We start from the raw sequence: 20,012 nt of genomic DNA, 5'->3' as shown, positions 1-20,012 counted from the left end.
TAAAAGCGACAGGTATTTAAACAATGGCTAACCAACAGCTCAAATTTAAGAAAGAAGAAGGATCGTATTGCTGAAAAATGAGACATGGGCCGAAACTTTCCATTTGCCCTCAACAGGACAGAATATCAAATTTCACAGGGGGAGCAGCAATTTATTCAGCAAAAATGTGTGAGACTTTGATTTATTATTGTCACATGTATTAGTATACAGTGAAAAGTATTGTTTCTTGAGCGCTATACAGACAAAGCATACCGTACATAGAGTTCATAGAGGAGAAAGAAAGGAGAGAGTGCAGAATGTAGTGTTACAGTCATAGCTAGGGTGCAGAGAAAGGTCAATTTAATGTATTGTAGGATCATTCAAAAGTCTGATGGCAGCGGGGAAGAAGCTCTTCGTGAGTCAGTTGGTACGTGACCTCAGAGTTTTGAGACATTAGGGCCCTGGTGCATTGTCCATGGCAACACCTCAACCAATCAGCGCCAATTTGCTAACCAATCAGCAACCTTTTCTCATGCAATTTCATTGCTACTCGCTCTGCAATTTAGTACTGTCACATCGTTCTGATGAGTGCAAGATGAAAAGCTTCAGCAGCATGTCTCTAATTTTTTACCAGCAATGCTTGCAGTTGTACGTCATTCCACTCAGTCACCTGAGCAAAGAATTCCAAAGATTTTACAGCCCTTCAGATGAAGAAATTTCTCTTCATAGTTCTGAGCGGAGGGACTTAGGGTACAGATTTCACTCGTGGTGATTGAGCAGGTCTTCATGTATATACGGGTGAACCAGTCATGTACAACCCTGCGCTCCCCTGTCACTGATCCATCCCCATACACCCAACCTTTTCTGGGATCTGTTGATATCAAATTTTACAACAGTGAAGAAGCCCATTGTGGCTGTGCGTTCCACATTCCCAAGCCCCACCTCTGCACCTTTTCAATACAACACCAACACAGACACATGAAGACAAGTAGTGCATAAAATTGCTTTATTTTTCTCACGTACTTGGATCTGAAAAAAATGTGAAATCTCCCCGATTTATCCTGCCCGTACGATTTTTAAAAAATCATCATTGTAGCACTGAAAATGTAGATTTGTATAACACTATATTAATCTGATACTTCATAACGCTGCAATTTTTCACAAAATCATCAATAAAATATCACTGCTTCTCTTGTTCAAACGTGTCAAACTACAGTCAATTAGAATCTTTTTACATTTCTCCTACAAGGCAAATCACAAGCCCTGGTGAGATCATTAGTGATTTAAATGGCTCAAGGTGCTTTGAAAAGATTACAAATATACACACATGGATGAAGGAAATGGATGAAGTTACAATGAAAAGAGATACAGAGGAAAAGTTTGTCCGTTGCATACACGTTCCATCCCTTGCTCCTCCTCCCCCCCTTTCCCAAAGGATTACAACAAAATAAACACAATACAAAATAATCAAGTTTTGATATCTCAGTAAATGATTGAAGTGATTCAGTAGTCAATGCATTTCAAGTATATTCACAGATTGGAAGACCCTTCTTAGCTGAAATAGGCACAAATCCATCATCTGGCAAGCGCGTCGCATCAAATTCCGGGATTCCTATTCACCCATCACCCCTCTGCTCCCAGATCTACACTCGCTTCATGTCTAGAACTACCTCACATTTAAAATTCTCGCCTGGGTTCAAACCCTTCCGTGGCCTTCTCACACTGGTCCCCATCTCTGTAACCTCCTCCAGCCCCACATCTCTCGGAAATCTCCATCACCGGTCTGTCCACCATTCCTCTGTTGGTGGCCCTGCCTTTAGTATATGGACCCTAAGCTCTGGAACTCCCTCCCTAAAACTGTCTGAAAAGACCCTTCTCTCCTCATTTTCGACCCCCTTTTAAAACCTCTCCACCTGTCCCTGTATCTCCTTACATGCGGCTTGGTGTCAAATTCAGTCCGTTAACATTCCCGTGATGAACCTTGGGACATTTCTACCGTGTGAAAGGCGTTATCTAATTGTGAGATGTTGTTGTTGAATTCTGCTGATTTCTTTACCAGGGGTTTTCCCAGTGCAGTATCCGGGAGAGCTGGAACATGGGATCTTTCCCATAGTTTCCACAAGACTGTGGCTGGAATTTTACCGGCACACCTGCCCCAATTCCGGGGGCAGGCGAGGCTCGCAGAACGGCATTCCCCATTGGCTCGGGCGGGATCGTACAAACCTCGGGCGGACGTGCCGGTAAAATTCCGTCCTGTGTGTCTGTTTTGCAACATGTACATTGAATTTCTGGGGTGTGTTCCCTGTATTTGATGTGAAGATGCTCAGACGTGGATTAAAAATAAAATAACGGTCAAACATTTGCCCGTTGCACTTCAGAGAAACAAATTCCTTCCCAATTTCCATCGCGGTTGCAGGAAATTCATGGAATTAGCTGGAATAAAAACGGAAAATCATGGAAAATCTGACAGCCTCCGTGGAGAGAGAATAAAGCCAATGTTTCGAGTCTGGACGACCCTTTGTCAGAGGCCACTGTCAAATCTGCTGAGATTTTCCAGCGTTTTCTGTTTTTCTTTCAGATTCCACCCTCCGCAGTATTTTGCCTTTGAATTCGATGGAACGGTGGCTTTACATTCCCTCGACAATGTCAATGTCAACCGTGTAGACAATCGAGAGTGACTGTCAAACCAGTCACATGCACTCTCCTCCGACCCCCCCGCAGGAACCAAGTGGATCACACAATGACCGCCCAGTGTTCTCATTTGTTCATTGGCTCAAAATGCTCTGTGCCAGGAGTGGAAAAGTTTACCCCTTTAACATAATCTTCTAAATTAAACTGGATGTTCTGAGGTCTCCCTTCCAGACAGCAGGCTCAAGTGATTATCAAAGAATGGGCAACTACTAACATGTACAATATGAAGAGTACTCACACTGGAATCCTGCTGATGTTCTAAAGAAAGGTCTCAATAGATCCTGTCTCAGGATTATTTAAGTTCTGCTGAGTCTGAAAACTAGAATGCGCTTCATAATTATATTATACACTGTCGCTGTGGTTTCTACAGTACCTCATAATGATGTTTGAGTTGTTCTTTCCTGGGGCAGTACTTGTCTCTTGGTACATGAAGCTTTCCCCAGCCTTTCCCCTATTTTTTCCCCGTCACCCTACCGCAACCCCCATATTCCCTCCCTGTCCCGCTTTCCCAACCCTGACACTGATCCCCATGCCCATGATTGCCCCCCATCACCCCCAGCCCCTCGCATTCTTTCCCCCCCAATCCTCACTGCCCTATCCCATTTCCTCCCCTCGCCTTTGGTCCAATTAGCACACGGACCCAAGTTTCCAGATGCTACAAGATTCCACAGAGTGACGCACCCTGTCTGTTACAGGCTCACTAAGATATACTTCTTGAAAGTAACAGGTACCAAGCATCTCTCGGCACCATGGGAATGGTCAAGATTAGGGATCACCCTTAAATACGGATTACATCAGTGACATTTCACATCACAACCACTGAACACCCCTAACCCACCCCCCGCACCCTCTCAACATTGGACGTTTAATAAATAGGAGATTGCCTTTCTCCTTCTGAGAATATGGTTTGGCTTTGGAATGCACTGCCTGAGTGTGGTGAGGGCGGGTTCAATTGTGGCATTCAAGAAGGAATTGGATTGTTATCTGAAAAGGGAGAATGTGCAGGGTTACGGGGAGAAGGTGGGGGGAATAGTACTCCGTGCACACATGGAGAGAGATTAATTACTCCATCAACGAGTAATTAATCTCCACGTCCGATTGCACGGAGCCCTCGCATTCCACCATGATATCCTCGACCGCACAGACCATGATGGGCTGAATGGCCTCCTTTTGTGCTGCAGCTCTGTGAAGGAAGATCCTCTCCCACTTCACAAGTAACGGCGACACTTGACTATTATGGGGTGGGGAGAGCTGTCATTTACACTTCTCGTTTGAGTGGAACATGGGGGCCAATTCATTGCTTTGTGTGTTTGTATGTAAGTTATTGATTGATCTGAATGGAGAAAGAGGGAGAGAGAGAGGGAGGGAGAGAGAGAGAGAGAGAGAGAGGGAGGGAGAGAGGGAGAGAGAGAGAGAGAGGGAGGAAGAGAGGGAGACCAGGTGAGGATGGAATCACATTATCAGAATTCAGATAATCCATTCTGTCAACTGGACGGAATATCGGAGGCAATGCTCAGTGAGTGAGATGCTCCAGGCACCATTCAACTCATGCGTTCTATCCAAAATCTGCTCCCGTCTCCTCGCTTCTGTAAAGATAGTTGACAAGAACTTTTCACATCAGGATTGGGAGATGAGGAAAGTGTTTCAGATGATCAAAAGATTCAACAGTAGAGATACTATTTCCTCTGGTGGGGTGGGGGGTGGGAGGTGGAGGGGTGCAGGTCATTCAGAGTTGAGGTCAGGAAGCACTGATAATGATAGATCTTTGTGAGGCAAGGCAGAGCGAAGGATCCAAGGCAGCATCAATGGAATGACTATAAAGATCAGGCAGGATCATGTTGATTGGTCAAAGAGGCTTGAGGGACTGAGCTGCCACCTCCTTCTCCCAGGCTCCTTGGATGGAACCCGTGGTAACTGCAGGGGATGAGTACACGAAACTTCAGGGGCCCTTCTAACCTCTGTAACTGGTGCCAAAGTTGGGGGGGGGGAGGGGATTCACTGGTCCCATTTACACCGGTGGGATTCTCCAGTCCTGCTGCGGTGAACAGAGTTATGGCTGAGCACCAAACTCCCTGTCCTTGCTGGCAGCAGCGGCGGGGCGTGAACGGCCGGAGAATTCCGGCCGAGAATTTTGAGCTGACCCTTGCTCGGGTTGATGCCTCTGGATTGGGCAGACTGTTAAAAGGTTCACTCACTGTCTCTCCAAAGAGTGGGTAATTCCGGCTTTTTGCATTCACGTCAACTTTTCTTCATTAAGATGTCTCCCCTGCAAGGTGACTGCTCTCTGCCTTACACAGGGGTGGGGGGTTGGGGGGGGAGGCAGGGGCTGGGGGGGGCGGGGGGGGCTGGGAGGTGGGGGGGGGGGATAGGGAGAAGGGGATGGGGTCAGTGGCCAGGGCAGCCGAAACATTCAGTAGCAGCATTCGCAAAGCATAAGATGAGCTTGGTCCTCAAAGCAAAGGGAGAATGAGCAAATTGGTCCCAGATTACAAGAAGTTAAATAATAATCACCCAAATCCCATCCGGCATTCCACATGACAGGATGGGGCTAAACACTGTACAAAAAAAAAGGCTTTCTAAAAATAATTATTTAAATTACTGCTTGCTGACAAATATATCACCTGCTTATAATAATATCATTTCAATCTTTTAAAAACTCCAGGAAGGGCAGCCCAGATATCTTGGAAGTGCATTAGTATTCTACAGAGTCCTAAAGTTTTTTGCCCTTCAGATTGAGGTTATTAATTAATCACCGTATTATACAATGATATTCATTTGCACAGAATTTCTAAAAATAAGAGGTAGAGCTATGTCTGACTACAGACGCCGTTTCCTGCTATTGGAAAAATGTATTCCATTAACAGTAATTATAACAAAGGGGGGAACAAGTAACAACAGAACATCAACGTGAGCAGTTAGGCATGAAGAGATTATGATGTGTCTGTAATCATTTGTCTTCCAGTAGACAGGGCGAGAGTGTCACTGGGAAAGATTCTTTGCATAGTCAGCACTTCCAGCCATTTGCCCAAAGAGCAATAGTTCATCATTTGGGCTCTTACAGGAGCAGGCAAGTTACACTATTCCATCGCGGCTGGTCTGTCCCAGCGAAGGGGAAAGGGTGAGGAGGGAGGTGGAGGGGAGGAGGGTAGGGGGGGTGGGTGGGGGAGAGTTGGTGGTGTGCAGTGCCTCACAGTCGTGGCGTACCATTGAAATCCACCCTCACCAAACCCCCCCACCCATTCCCCAACACCGCCCCCCCCCCCCCCCCCCCCCCCCTCCGCCTCCCCCACATCTTCACCTCACCCCGTATCTCTTTTGTTCTCCGAGCGTGAAGCTAGTCTGGGGAGTTCCTAAAGAGTTGTGTGTGGGGGTGTGGGGGGTTGGGGAAGGAGAACGAAGAGAAACAAAAACGTTGCCTCGCCCCTCCCCAGGGTGTCATCCCGTCGCCGTCCCATCGTGAGGTGGCCGAGTGAGAGATTCGCCTCAAAGTGTTGGCAGTACAAGCGTGTCCAGGGTCCACGGGGGGTGGAGAGTTAGAGTGCTGTTTCAGTTCCTCTGCTCCTCCAGAAGTAGCCTGTCTCACAATCAGGCTCAAGTTCTATTCTTATTTGAGGCACATTTCTGACTGGAGTGGTCGGAGGGCTGGGAATAAATGGACAAATCGACAATAAATAACAAAGTCTCTGAGCTGGAAATAACACAACCGTAGAAATTAGAATAATGCCACACAGAGGGAGGATATCTAACCAATCATTCTTGTGTTATAGATTCTTAGAGATATGCAGCACAGAAACAGGACCTTCGGTCCAACTTGTCCAGGCAGCACGGCGGCACAGTGGTTAGCACTGCTGTTTCACAGCGCCAGGGTCCCGGGTTCGATTCCCAGCTTGGGTCACTGTCTGTGTGGAGTTTGCATGTTCTCCCCGTGTCTGCGTGGGTTTCCTCCGGGCGCTCCGGTTTCCTCCCACAGTCTGAAAGACGTGCTGGTTAGGTGCATTGACCGTGCTAAATTCTCCCTCAGTGGACCCGAACAGGCGCCGGAGTGTGACGACTAGGGGATTTTCAAAGTAATTTCATTGCAGTGTTAATGTAAGCCTTACTTGTGGCACTAATAAATAAACTTTAAACTATAAACTATGTTTCTATATGCCTCAGAAATATAGGAAGAGGAAACCCTGTTCCCATTTGCTTTAAATTCCTCGAGACCTTTAGAACCGATTAATAATGTTGTCAGAAACATTGTTCTCCACAAACACGCGTGAGTCAGTGCCCATTGTAACCTCAACTCGACCAATACACAACGAGGAGGACTGCTTACCTTGGCATTGTGATTGGCTGATAGAAAGGTACGGGATCAGCATGACGTATGTCGTTCAAGGAACATCGGGGGCTTTTCTCCTGAATTAAACAGGGACACAGTTAGTTACTTCAGGTATTGACTGAATTCTAAAGCAACCGATCTATGCAGAATAAAACCCAAAGGGGTAGACTTTTGCCTGTTATTGTTCATGTGTGTTTTTATAAAATCCAGTGTACTCCAACTCAGGGCTCCACTCTGTAGGAAGAATGTCAAGGCCTTGGAGATGGTGTAGACAGGGTTTACTAGAATGATATCGGGGTGAGAGGACTTCAGTTAATGTGGAGAGATTTGGACAAACTTGGATTGTTCTCCTTAGAACAGAAAAGGTTAAGGGGATATCGAATCAAGGCATTCATGACCACGAAGGGTTTTGATGGAGTAAATAAGGTGAAACTGTTTCTACTGACAGCAGGGTCAGTGATCAGTGCGATTGGAGTAAAGGACTGTATAGAATGTTCATCAGTGAATAATGGCTGCAAGGTGGCACAGTGGTTAGCACTGCTGCCTCACAGCTCCAGGGACCCAGGTCCGATTCCCGGCTTGGGTCACTGTCTGTGTGGAGTTTGCACATTCTCCCCATGTCTGCGTGGGTTTCCTCCGGATGCTCTGGTTTCATCCCACAGTCCAAAGGTGTGCAGTTCAGGTGGATTGGCCATGCTAAATTGCCCCTTAGCGTTAGGGGGATTAGCAGGGTAAATGCATGGGAATAGGGCCTGGGTGGGATTGTGGTCGGTGTAGACTCAATGGGCCGAATGGCCTCCTTCTGCACTGTAGGGATTCTATGAGAATGTACTTCTCATTTCCTGTTCCAAACTCTACCTACAAGGGATGGGAGACCATTATCTCATTGCTCTTGTCTCTCATTGACCAGGCCATTAAACAGCGCAACGTGATCTTGACGTGTAATATCTGATGCGTGAAGGTAATTGGCAAAAGAATCAGGAATGTGGAGAATTTGTGGGTGGCACGGTGGCACAGTGGTTAGCACTGCTGCCTCACAGCGCCAGGGACCTGGGTTTGATTCCCGACTTGGGTCACTGTCTGTGTGGAGTCTGCACGTTCTCCCTGTGTCTGCGTGGGTTTCCTCCGGGTGCTCCCGTTTCCTCCCACAGTCCAAAGACGTGTGGGTTAGGTGCATTGGCCGTGCTAAATTCTCCTTCAGTGTCAGGGGGATTAGCTAGGGTAAATGCATGAGTTTATGGGGATAGGGCCTGGGTGGGATTGTGGTCAGTGCAGACTCGATGGGCTGAATGGCCTCCTTCTGCACTGTAGGATTCGATGATTCTATGAATTTTCTTTACACATTGAGTTGTTGTGATCTGGAACGCACTGCCCGAAAAGGCGGGAGAAGCAGATTCATTCAGAACTTTGTAAAGGGGATTGGATAACTTGTAGAAAGGGAAGAAAGGGCTGGGTTATGGGGAAAAAATAGTGGGCAGTGTGGCTAATTAGATAGTTTTTAAAAAAGGGAGCACAGGCATGATGGATCACATGGCCTCTTTCTGTGTTGATTACCAGCATGTGACCCCACTATCAGGATTTTTATCTGGGTGTTGTGATCCAATTGCAGGAGAGACTGCCTCGGTGTAGATGTGAGGGCTAACAGACCCGCCGCCCCATTGACTCTTTGTGACACTCATTTACAAATCGGTCTTCAGAGTCTCTTACTTAAATGTGAAGCCCGTGTTTATCAAATCCGCTGACTTACTCCACGTGGCCAAAAGCTTTGGTTTATTGTCCACCCAGATTCTATCTCAGTGTCCTCAGCCAGCAAGTTGGTTTTGTCACACCCAGGACCCAATGTCCTTCATACATCCGAACGGCAGAGTTTACACTCGAACTCAGATCGAGGTGGGAAGATGGACTAGGCCAATAATCACAGCCCAATTTCACCATCTGTACAGAGCGGCAGGATTCACACAAAGCAGTGCAGCAAGCCGAGATTGAATGGGGCACAACACCTTCAAAATGTAGTTCGCGATTTAGCACCAATAAACCCAACATTTAGTATAAACAAAGTACAAAAGAGTAAGAATCGTGACCCTTCAGCAATCAAAATATCTCTTCAGACGCTGTGTGCATATTCTAGAGGTGTTGAGCAAGCAGGTTTAAATGTAGGAACACCAATTTCAATGATCATGGCTGGAACACATAATTAAGAGAGCAGAACTTCAAATGTGAGTGATCTGAAGTTGGTAGAACGCCTACCTGTTGGGATCTTCCACAAGCTGTAAATATTATGGATCCTCCCACACAGTGTAGGCCTTTACGTTCTGGGAAAACCATGTGCTGAACTTTCACCTAAAATTGTCATCATGTTGTTTGGACGTGGGGAGCGCAGTGTACCCCTTGGGTAGAGGTGGACCCACCCTCCAGCCCACGGCACCATAAAAGATTGAAATCACAAAACTTCAATTTGGACTAGATTTGTAGAAATCAAAATGGAATAGAAATAGTAGAAGTAGAAATGATCGAGAGCTTCAAGTTTTTAGGTGTCCAGATCACCAACAACCTGTCCTGGTCCCCCCATGCCGACACTATAGTTAAGAAAGCCCCACCAACACCTCTATTTTCTCAGAAGACTAAGGAAATTTGGCACGTCAGCTACGACTCTCACCAACTTTTACAGATGTACCATGGAAAGCATTCTTTCTGGTTGTATCACAGCTTGGTATGGCTCCTGCTCTGCCCAAGACTGCAAGAAACTACAAAAGGTCGTGAATGTAGCCCAATCCATCATGCAAACCAGCGTCCCATCCATTGACTCTGTCTACACTTCCCACTGCCTTGGCAAAGCAGCCAGCATAATTAAGGACCCCACGCACCCCGGACATTCTCTCTTCCACCTTCTTCATAGAATCATAGAAGCCCTACAGTGCAGAAGGAGGCCATTCGGCCCATCGAGTCTGCACCGACCGCAATCCCACCCAGGCCCTACCCCCATATCCCTACATATTTACCCGCTAATCCCTCTAACCTACGCATCTCAGGACTCTAAGGGACAATTTTTTAGCATGACCAATCAACCTAACCCGCACATCTTTGGACTGTGGGAGGAAACCGGAGCACCCGGAGGAAACCCACGCAGACATGGGGAGAATATGCAGACTCCACACAGACGTCGGGAAAAAGATACAAAAGTCTGAGGTACACATACCAACTGACACAAGAACAGCTTCTTCCCTGCTGCCATCAGACTTTTGAATGGACCTACCTCACACTAATTGATCTTTCTCTGCACCCTAGCTATGACTGTAACACTACATTCTGCACTCCTTTCCTTCTCTATGAATGGTATGCTTTGTCTGTATAGTGCGCAAGAAACAATACTTTTCACTGTATGTTAATACATGTGACAATAATAAGTCAAATCAAATCAACATGACTGCTTCATCTCCTATGGACTGACAATGATTTTGGTGCAATTCATGATGGCACTGCTATGAATGGCCACGGATGGGAAGTCGTGAATAAGCGTCCTCTTTATAATGTTCTCTGAATAAGGGGTTGGCCTTTCAGGACTGCGAAGATATTTCTTCACTCAGAGGGTGGCAAGACTTTGGGATTCTCCACCTTGGAGGAATCTGGAAGCTCAGCTGTTCAATGTTAAAACAGATAGATTTTTGTTCACTGAAGAATTTGGGGATAGGGTGGGGAGTGGATCCGTGTGGAAGTTCAGCCATGGTTTTATAAGCAGGAAGGGTATGTGTAGTGGTATATTTTACATGTATAACCAGCGCATGGTTTTCCTACAACATTTTGGGCAGAGCTCCATGCCCCTACCGTGTGGGGAGGCTGCAGACTAAATAACAGGTTTGCAAAGCGATTCTGGAAAGCCACAAATCACTGCCCAGGTGCACCTTTAACAGGTGGTCACAAACAATTGCCGCAAAAACCCATTTGCACTCCCACCCTGACTGCTTTGCTAGGTCAGGGCGAGAGCATTGTTATAATACCCATTCTGTTCTCTGATTAGGAGAGAGAGCTTGTGAGCAGATTAAAGAAATTAACTGACCTGAACCGCAAAGTGAATGACAGCCAAGGAAGACAAAAGGAGCACGGTTAGAATTTGGTTAAATTGCAGTGAAGCAGAGTTAGTTGATGGAGGAGCTGGCTCAGGGCTGCAACAGTTAGTATGAGGCACAGAAGGGAAGGGACAGAGAGAGACAGAGAGATGCAAAGGATGTCAGACAGCCAGAGGCACCATTTGATGTGGATCAGATCAAAAAGGGTGAGGAAAAAAATAATGACAAGTCAGTTCTCACTGAAATGAATGGAAGTCAGGCAGGCAGAATGTTTTACTCACTGCTTAGGAAGGGTTCTTGTTCCATCAAATCCATTGAAATATTAATAGCAGGAACTTTTTCTGAATATGGGTAATCAGACTGTGAAGGAAATGGTGTACAATGCTTAAACATACTAAACTGTAAATTGGAAAATACCAAAAAATACTGATTGTGAATTGACACATTGCTGACCACTGAAGAACGGTGAGGGATTTGTCTGTCATGTGTAGGGTTTAGAGATTCAGAGATCAATAATAAGCCTCAAACGTATTTGCTATCCTCCTGTTATTTCTTCTAAGTGTCACTGTTAGGCGGGCCAGTCCGGATTGTAATCTGTCAACCGAACAACGTCAATGTTCTTAGTCTCCATGCTGACAGTGCGTTCGACTGTGTGTTATGTCAGCGTGACTCTGCATGACAGTTTGACTATTACTGATCAGCCCAAACTCTACTCTTTCCTGGTGGGTTCAGAGTGGAACAAGAAACAGCTGAAAAATGTAACGCTTGTTAGTTGCTTCCTCAGAGGAAATCTCGTTTGGGCGAGGTGTGTGGGACGGGGACAGATAAGAAAAATGGAAGAGCTACGTCGAGAGATTTGCAGAAACCGGCAGGAAGAAACATGGCACAGCCTGGTGGTACCAGCAGAGTTACATGGCTTTGAGGGTTACATGGAGACTATAGGGATGGGCCATGACATGTGGCAGAATCAGAGGTTGGCTAGATTGGAGTGTAACAAAGCTTCTCACAGGCCCATGGTCGCAAAGACAGAGCGGAAACGTGACTCAAAACTGCAAAACATTTCAGAGGATATGTTAAACAAGACAGCAACAACACACAGCACATGGAAAACTGCATCCATATCATAGAATGGCAAATTATATTAACAATTAAGGCTTCCGGCTTTAATACAATCCTTAGAATAACAGTAACTGCATTTTCAGCATCTGAAATGTGTGCAGGAAACCTTGTACGATATGCTTCACTCTTTAACCTGATCTCAGCTCAGAATTTCCCAAAGAAAGTGATACATTCAGACTTTGCCGTCATCCTCTATACTTCATATACCTATAAAATCCCTACAATGCAGAAGGTGGCCATTCGGCCCATTGAGTTTGCACCAACTCTCTGACAGAGCATCCCACCCAAGCCCTATCCCCGTAACCCCTCGCATTTACCATGGTTAATCCACCTAACCTGCACATCTATGGACACTAAGGGGCAATTTAGCATGGCCAATCTACCTAACCTGCACATCTTTGGATTGTGGGAGGAAACCGGAGCACCCGGAGGAAACCCACGCAGACACGGGGAGAATGTGCAAACTCCGCACAGGCCGGAATTGAACCCGGGTCTCTGGCACTGTGTGGAAGCAGTGCTAACCATTGTACCACCTCAAACTTGTGAATCAAATTATTCTAGGCTAATCCCCTGATGTTTTGGGGTTAATATCGGAATTTCTTCCTCACTGTTGCCTTGACGAGCGGTAGTAATGCAGCCAACAAGGATGTTCACCAATGGCATTGTACAGACTTTGCATGGTAGGCCTCTTCACTTCCTTCTTGTTGATTAATGGGATGTGAGCGACACGGGCTAGTGCATCATTTATTGGCCATCCCTCAGTGCCCCTTGAGAAGGGGGTGGTGGGCTGCCTTCTTGAACCGCTGCGGTCTGTAATCTCAGTTTGGGAGATTTCCAGGCTATTTCTCAAACAGGAGAGAAGGAGGCAAGCGTCAAGCTGGGCCTGATATAAACTCTCTTCCCAGTGACTAGAACAAGGAGCTGCATCAGCAGAATTCTCGTTAGAAATAGACTGGCATCTCCCGCGATTCAGACTGTAGGACATTGCCACAAGCAAAACCGGCAGAGCAAAATCACAGTGACATGAAAAAAAGCCTTGTTTCATTCATTTAAGCTCTCAGAGATGAAGAAAAATAGGTCCAAGTGACAATCGAGAATCAACCAATTGGAAAATGGAAAGTCTGTTGCTTCTAACCAGAGTTGGCAACCATAATTCTCAGTCCAAAATAGGGACAGGGTGGAACTGAGCATTTCAAATGTAGAAACAATAGCACAGCGGGTTAGCACTGCTGCCTCACAGCACCAGGGACCTGGGTTCGATTCCAGCCTTGGGTCACTGTCTGTGTGGAGTCTGCACGTTCTCCCCGTGTCTGTGTGGGTTTCCTCCGGGTGCTCCGGTTTCCTCCCACAGTCCAAAGATGTGCAGGTTAGGTGGATTGGCCGTGCTAAATTCCCCTTAGTGTCCAAAAATCTGTAGGTTACGGGATTAGTGGGGCAAATGTGTGGGGTTGTGGGGATAGGGCTTGGATAAGATGCTCTGTCAGAGAGTCGGTGCGGACCCGATGGGCCGAATGGACTCCTTCCGCACTGTAGGGATTCTATAGATTCCTGAGGAAAAGTAATGGCGGTGATGCCCTTGACCTGACTTTGATGTTGTCAGAACGATCTGCCTCACCCCAGGTCAATGTCCCCTATCAGTGCTCTTTAAGGTTCATCAAGGTCCATGGGAGCAACTAGGATATCACAGCCGAAAGGGGAATTGTGTTTGTCTCACAGAGTTGCGGACCCAGGGTGCATTGTTTTTAACCCTGGCGTAAGGCCATTGTCCTGAATCTCCCGGCCATTCACACCCCGGTACCGCTGCCAGCGAGGATGGAGAATGTGGCGCTCAGCCAAGTCTCCATTCACTGCAGCGGGACTGGAGAATCCCACCCGCAGGCGAGGTCGGAGAATTCCAGACCATTAACTCTCCACAGGCCTGAAGAGCATTGTCTGTTTTTATTTCAGATTTCCAGCATCCGCAGCATTGTATTCCAAGGCCCCAAACTGTTCCATCTTGGTGAAACAGCGAATTACTGGTACTCCTTTCAATTTAGTATCCAGTATCCGCCGCTCACAGTGTGGTTCCCGCTACACTGGAGAGACAAAACTCAGACTGGGTGACCGCTTTGTGGAACACCGCCATTCAATCTTTTTTTATTCCTTCGTGGGACATGGGCATCGCCGGCTGGGCCAGCATTTATTGCCCATCCCTAGTTGCCCTTGGTAGGCAGTTGTGAATCAACCACATTGCTGTGGCTCTGGAGTCACATGTAGGCCAGACCGGGTAAGGATGGCAGATTTCATTCCCCAAAGGACATCTGGAATCCTGAGCCTGAATTTCGGGTAGCTTGACATTTTAACTCATGCTCTCACACTCACATATCTGCCCTCGGCCTATTGCAATGATGAAATGAAGCTCAATACAAGCTTGAGGAACCAAACCTCACCTTCCAATAGGAACTTTACAATTTTATAGACTCAACATTAAGTTCAGACCATGAACGCTGTCCCTTATTTTGATCCTGTTAGTTGCCACATGCCAGTCTGAATCTGGTTATAGCTTGCCGTTCACACTCACTCTGGGCAAAATGCTTGGCTTTCTTTACTACAACCATTTGCTTTTTGTTCCAAGACATCTTTCTTATTTAATCTCTCCCACCCTCGACCCTATCCCAGACATAGAATCACAGAATCCCTATAGTGCAGAAGGAGGTCATCTAGCCCATTGAGTCTGCACCGAACACAATCCCACCCAGGCCCTATCCCCGTAGCCCCACATATTTACCCTGCTTGTCCCCCTGACACTAAAGGGCAATTTAGCATGGCCAATCCACCTAACCAACACGTCTTTCGGATTGTGGTAGGAAACCAGAGCACCCGGAGGAAACCCACGCAGACACGAGGAGAACGTGCAAACTCCACACAGACAGTGACCCGAGCTGGGAATTGAACCCGGGTCCCTGGCGCTGTGAGGCAGCAGTGCTAACCCACTGTGCCACCCTTCCTTTTTATTCTTCCTCCCCTTCCCCGCTTTCAAACTGACCCTGTTTCTATCCTCCTTCTGCACTGAAGAAGTTAAATTGGACTGGAAATGTTAACTCTGTTTCTCTCTTCACAGATGCTGCCTGACCTGCTGAGATTTTCCAGCATTTTCTGTTTTTATTTCGGAATCCCAGCACCTGCAATATTTTGCTGCTGGATAATTTATAAAACACCTTTAATGTAGAAAACATCTCAAACAGCAGCAGTAACTCACTGGTACATTGCCAATCAGCTTCCTGGATCTATTCAGACACCAGTTGCTACGTTTTTAAAGACAATCTGTAATTAGTTGGAAAGCTAATTATCACATTGATAAAAATTCATTCATTGGATGTGGGCACCGCTGACCAGACCAGCATTTATTGCCCATTCCTAATTACCCTTGAGAAGGTGGTGGTGAGCTGCTGCCTTGAACTGCTGCAGTCCATGTGGTGTAGGTACACCCACCATGCTGTTAGGGAGGGGGTTCCAGGATTTTGACCCAGTGACAGTGAAGGAATAGCTGATATATTTCCCACTAAGGATGGTGAGTGGCTTGGAGGGGAACTTGCAGGTGGTGGTGTTCCTAGGTATCTGCTGCCCTTTCCTTAGATGGGAGTGGTCGTGGGTTTGGAAGGTGCTGCCTAAGGAACCTTGCTGAGTTCCTGCAGTGCATCTTGTAGATGGTACACACGAAAGGAGGGAATGTTTGTGGAAGGGGTGCCAATCAAGCTTTGTCCTGGATGGTGTTGAGTTTCTTGAGCGTTGTTGGAGCTGCACCCGTCCAGGCAAGTGGGGAGTATTCCAGCACACTCCCTTCCATCACCTCACTTATGATGAAGAATAGACTGATGGGTAATTTGCCGGGTTGGATTTGTCCTGTTTCCCGGGTACAGGACATCCCTGGACAATTTTGCACATTGCTGGGTAGAAGCTAGTGTTGTAGCTTTAACAATCAGTTACAAAGTATAAGAAAGGAGAAACTCTTTAAACTGGCAGGATGGTCATCAACCAGAGATTTGAGAAAATTAGCAGAAAAACCGGAGGTGGGATGGGGAGAATTTTTTTTTATACGGTGAGTTGTTGGGATCTGGAAGGAGCTGCCTGAAAAAAGTGGTAACAGATTCAAAAATAACTTTCAAAACGGAGATAGGGATAAATAGTTGTGAAGGATGGATTTCTCAGAGCAATGGGGAAGGAGCGAGGGCGTGGGACTAAGCGTCAGCACGGATATGATGGGATGGATAGCCTCCTCCATCCTGTAAACCTCTCTGATTCACTTATGTAGGATGACTGCGTAGGATTGGGAAAACTAATCCACCTGTACTCTATTTTTAAATGCTTAACTGAGCATTTCAACTGGGATTAGACAATGAGAAACAGATTAACATCCAATCACTGTGCATTAAACTAGAAGTGAAGCTGCCTTTGTAGTGGATTTCAATCTGTATCGGTTTGCGGGTGAAATATTGCTTACGTCTTCGTTATCACTGTCCGCACTGAGTTTCTTCTTCTTCTTTTTATCATCCTCCTTCTTCTTCTTGTCCTTTTCTGGAATTACGTCGTCCAGAAAACTGAGGTTGTGTTGGGAGAAGATGTAATCCATTGCCTTTCGAACAGCAACAAGCGCGAGGATCTGTGGGCCAGGAGGGGAGGGAAATCCCATTGTCACGTTTTCAAACACCAAAGAGTTATCGGAAAAACCTCGAGAGCACGGAAGATTTCACTTCAGGCTCAATCCCGCTTCTAGTTTCCAATTTGCAGCCAAATTGACAAACCCTGAGATACAGCCCCTCAAAACTCAACGCAATCCCAACAATGACAACAGCAACTTGCATTTAGAAAGCGCCTTCCGTGTAATGAAATGTCCCAAGGCAAGAGGGTTATCAAAGAAAATTTGACACTGAACCATATAAGGAGATATTAGCACAACTGACCAAAGCCCTGGCCAGTGATGGAGGTTTTAAACAGCTCCTTAAAGGGGCGGGGGGGGGGGGGGGGGGGGGGGGCGGGGGCGGGGGGGCGGGGGGGGGGGGGGGGGGCGGGGGCGGGGTGGTGGTGGTGAGATTTTGGGAGCGGATTGAAGAGTTTCAGACTTTGAGATATTTAAAGCTCTAAGCCACAGGCTTCCTATTTTAACATCCTCTCTTGTGCCTGTCACAGAATAACGTCTGGAGGAGGAATGTCTTCAGCCAGAGGGTGGTGAATTCATTGGCACAGAAGGATGTGGAGTCCAAGTCATTGACTCAGATACAGTAAGAAATCTCACAACTTCCAGGTTAAAGTCCAACAGGTGAGTCCTGATGAAGGAGCGACACTCCGAAAGCTCGTGCTACCAAATAAACCTGTTGGACTTTAACCTTGGTGTTGTGAGACTTCTTACTGTGCCCACCCCAGTCCAACGCTGGTATCTCCACATCAAGACAGAGACAGATAGGTTCTTGATTGGTAAGGGGATCAAAGATTACAGGGGAAAGGCAGGAGGTTGAGAAACATATCAACCATGATTGAATGGCGGAGAAGACTCGATGGGCCGAATGGCTTAATTCTGCCTCTATATCTTATGGACTGACGTCTTAACTATCTGACTTAAAAATTATTCATGCATTTCTCCATCAGGAAGGCCACTTACTAAGTAAACTTTGCACATTGTGTAAAGGTGGTTAAAATCTGCCTTATGTTTTATTGGCAGCATTTAACCCCTCACCCCAGCAAACTGACACCTTTAAATGAAACCTTTATTTAATGAGTATAGTTATTCAGTGTGTTTAATTTCTACGGGTCAATTATGTGTGAGAAGTTTTCAGGAAGTTTAATAATAACACAGCGTTTAATATCACGTTTACTGTTCCCCAGGACGTCCCTGTCCACTTGCAGTTTTGACCAGAACAAATGGCAACATTTCTGGTGGCTTTGCTTCCATTCACATCGTTCTGGGCCTTTGAGATGACACAGAATATCTTTTACTTTTGCTGTTTGACCATTTATTATTTTGTGGTCACGACTCTGGGGCAAGTGCGGTGGGCGGGGGGGCGGGGGGGGGGGGGGGGGGGGGGGGGGGGGGAGGGGGGTGCGTGGTGGAGAGACGTGGTCGGTGAGCTCAGTGGGGGCGGTAGCTAGAATGTGATGCAGGATGATGCCGGTGACGTGGGTTCAATCCTCATTCTGGTTGCGGTGGTTCACAGAGACGTCCCTCCTTAGCCCAGGCCTGATGTGGAGTGATGTCCCTCAAGCAGTGTAGCCACTTGTCGCTCTGTCCACTGCCCCTCCTGAGCAGGGCTACCTACCCACTCCGAGGGGAGTACGTGTGGATTGCGATTCCACGTGGGTGAGGTGAGAAATTTGGGACCCTGAACTCATGGGATTTAGGGAATGTCTTGTCGCAATTCCACCCCTGTACCGGAGAAGGGGAGAGAGTGAGGAACAGAGGGAGGCGGGAGGGATAGAGGAGGTGAGGTTTGCAGAGTAGAGGCAGGAGGGAGATTAGACCACGGAATAACTTACCATGACTGGGAAGACGATGGCCGCCACAGTTGACTTTAGGATCCAGAGCATGGCCAGACAGATGACCTGGATGAAGGTGAAGAGGTGAACTCTCCGCAGGGGGACGTGACGCAGGTAGATGAAGTCTGGCTGGTGTTTTGGTGGCATCAGAAGCAACTTCAATCGGTCCATGAACTGAAAGGACAAAATCTTTTAACCCCGGCCCTATAACCAACTCCCGGCGCAGATAAAACCTCCCCTGTGCGGGATTCCCAGTTGCAGCATGTTATTAGGATCAATAATGAGCCAACTGACAGCATTATCCCTGAGCCCAGTGCGGTTTAGTGGTGGCTCAGGGGTTGAATAGAGGTCAGAGGGGTCACTTGCACTCTTGGAAAGCTGCCCAGAAAGACTTGTTGGGTTTGCCAGATGCCCCCCGGGGTCAGGACAGGTGGTCCCTCACTTGTTAGGTGCCACCACTCCGCCCTCACTCACCTGTGGCATGGGGGTCCCTCCACAAACCTGGCCCTTGGGTGGGTGCAGTGCTGTCAGAAGCCACCAATCGCACTCACGCTGGCGTCAATGACAAGCTGCCAGCCTCTCATTGGCCACAACTCTCGGCGGGCGTGACAGCTTCCCCCATGGGCCTCAATCGCTGGGTAGGCCCAATGGTGGCTAACTGAGTGCCTGAAAAGCACTTCATTCCTTTGGGCCTCCTTCATAGAATTAAAGAGGGTTCCTCGCCAGCTTCCTGGTCAATGGACAAGACCCTGTCTGTGTGACAAAATCCCAGGCATTGTGATCTCATTATTTAGCGTTGGGGGGGAGGGGGGTTTACACTGAAATGATTTACAGCCTCATGCTGAGATAACTGTCTTTCAGATCATTTTCACTCAACAGTTAGTCAAACTAACTTCGGCAGTCGAAATGTTGATTAGTAATTATCAGACATTTTCTCTGGAACTTTGCTTGCAAATGGTTGGCATGTTGCTATCAGCCATGATCAAAATGAATGGTGAAGCAGACTCGAAGGGCCGAATGGCCTACTCCTGCTCATAGTTTCTATGCTCTAGTTACTTACCTGTACACCATTCAGAGAGGCAACCCCCATGTACAGGAAAACTCCATAAAGCACTGGCATTGGGATGTACTAGAATGAAGGAAAAAGAGAGTCAGACACTGAGCAAACATTCACTGAGAACAACAACAACTTCTATTATATAGCACCTGTCACATCCGGAACACCTTGAAGTGCTTCAAAGGGGAGTTCTAAAACAAAATGTGACATTGAGCAACAGAAGAGGATATTAGGACAGGTGACCAAACGTTTGGTCAAAGCGGTAGGTTAGAAG

General features: G+C 47.1%; 1 protein-coding gene across 4 annotated transcripts in view; it reads right to left on the bottom strand.

Moving 5' to 3' along the window:
• Positions 1-968: 968 nt before the first annotated feature.
• The window catches only part of LOC144488359 (electrogenic sodium bicarbonate cotransporter 1-like), a 189,531-nt gene continuing 170,487 nt past the window's right edge, over positions 969-20,012 (bottom strand). For 2 of the 4 annotated variants that reach the window (XM_078206518.1, XM_078206450.1), the window contains exons 21-25: positions 19,742-19,810; positions 18,682-18,855; positions 16,655-16,813; positions 6,989-7,068; positions 969-6,312 (exon numbers count right to left, since the gene is read on the bottom strand). In XM_078206518.1, coding sequence (XP_078062644.1) covers positions 6,204-6,312; positions 6,989-7,068; positions 16,655-16,813; positions 18,682-18,855; positions 19,742-19,810 — 591 coding nt within the window. In that variant the 3' untranslated portion in view covers positions 969-6,203. Of the gene's footprint in view, positions 6,313-6,544; positions 6,722-6,988; positions 7,069-11,336; positions 11,416-16,654; positions 16,814-18,681; positions 18,856-19,741; positions 19,811-20,012 lie in introns of those variants that run through there. The other 2 variants (XM_078206566.1, XM_078206638.1) reach the window with 2 other exon arrangements.

The sequence above is a fragment of the Mustelus asterias genome, chromosome 1, assembly GCF_964213995.1.
Source record: "Mustelus asterias chromosome 1, sMusAst1.hap1.1, whole genome shotgun sequence".
NCBI lineage: Eukaryota > Metazoa > Chordata > Chondrichthyes > Carcharhiniformes > Triakidae > Mustelus > Mustelus asterias.
This window is presented reverse-complemented; position numbering and strand designations above follow the sequence as displayed.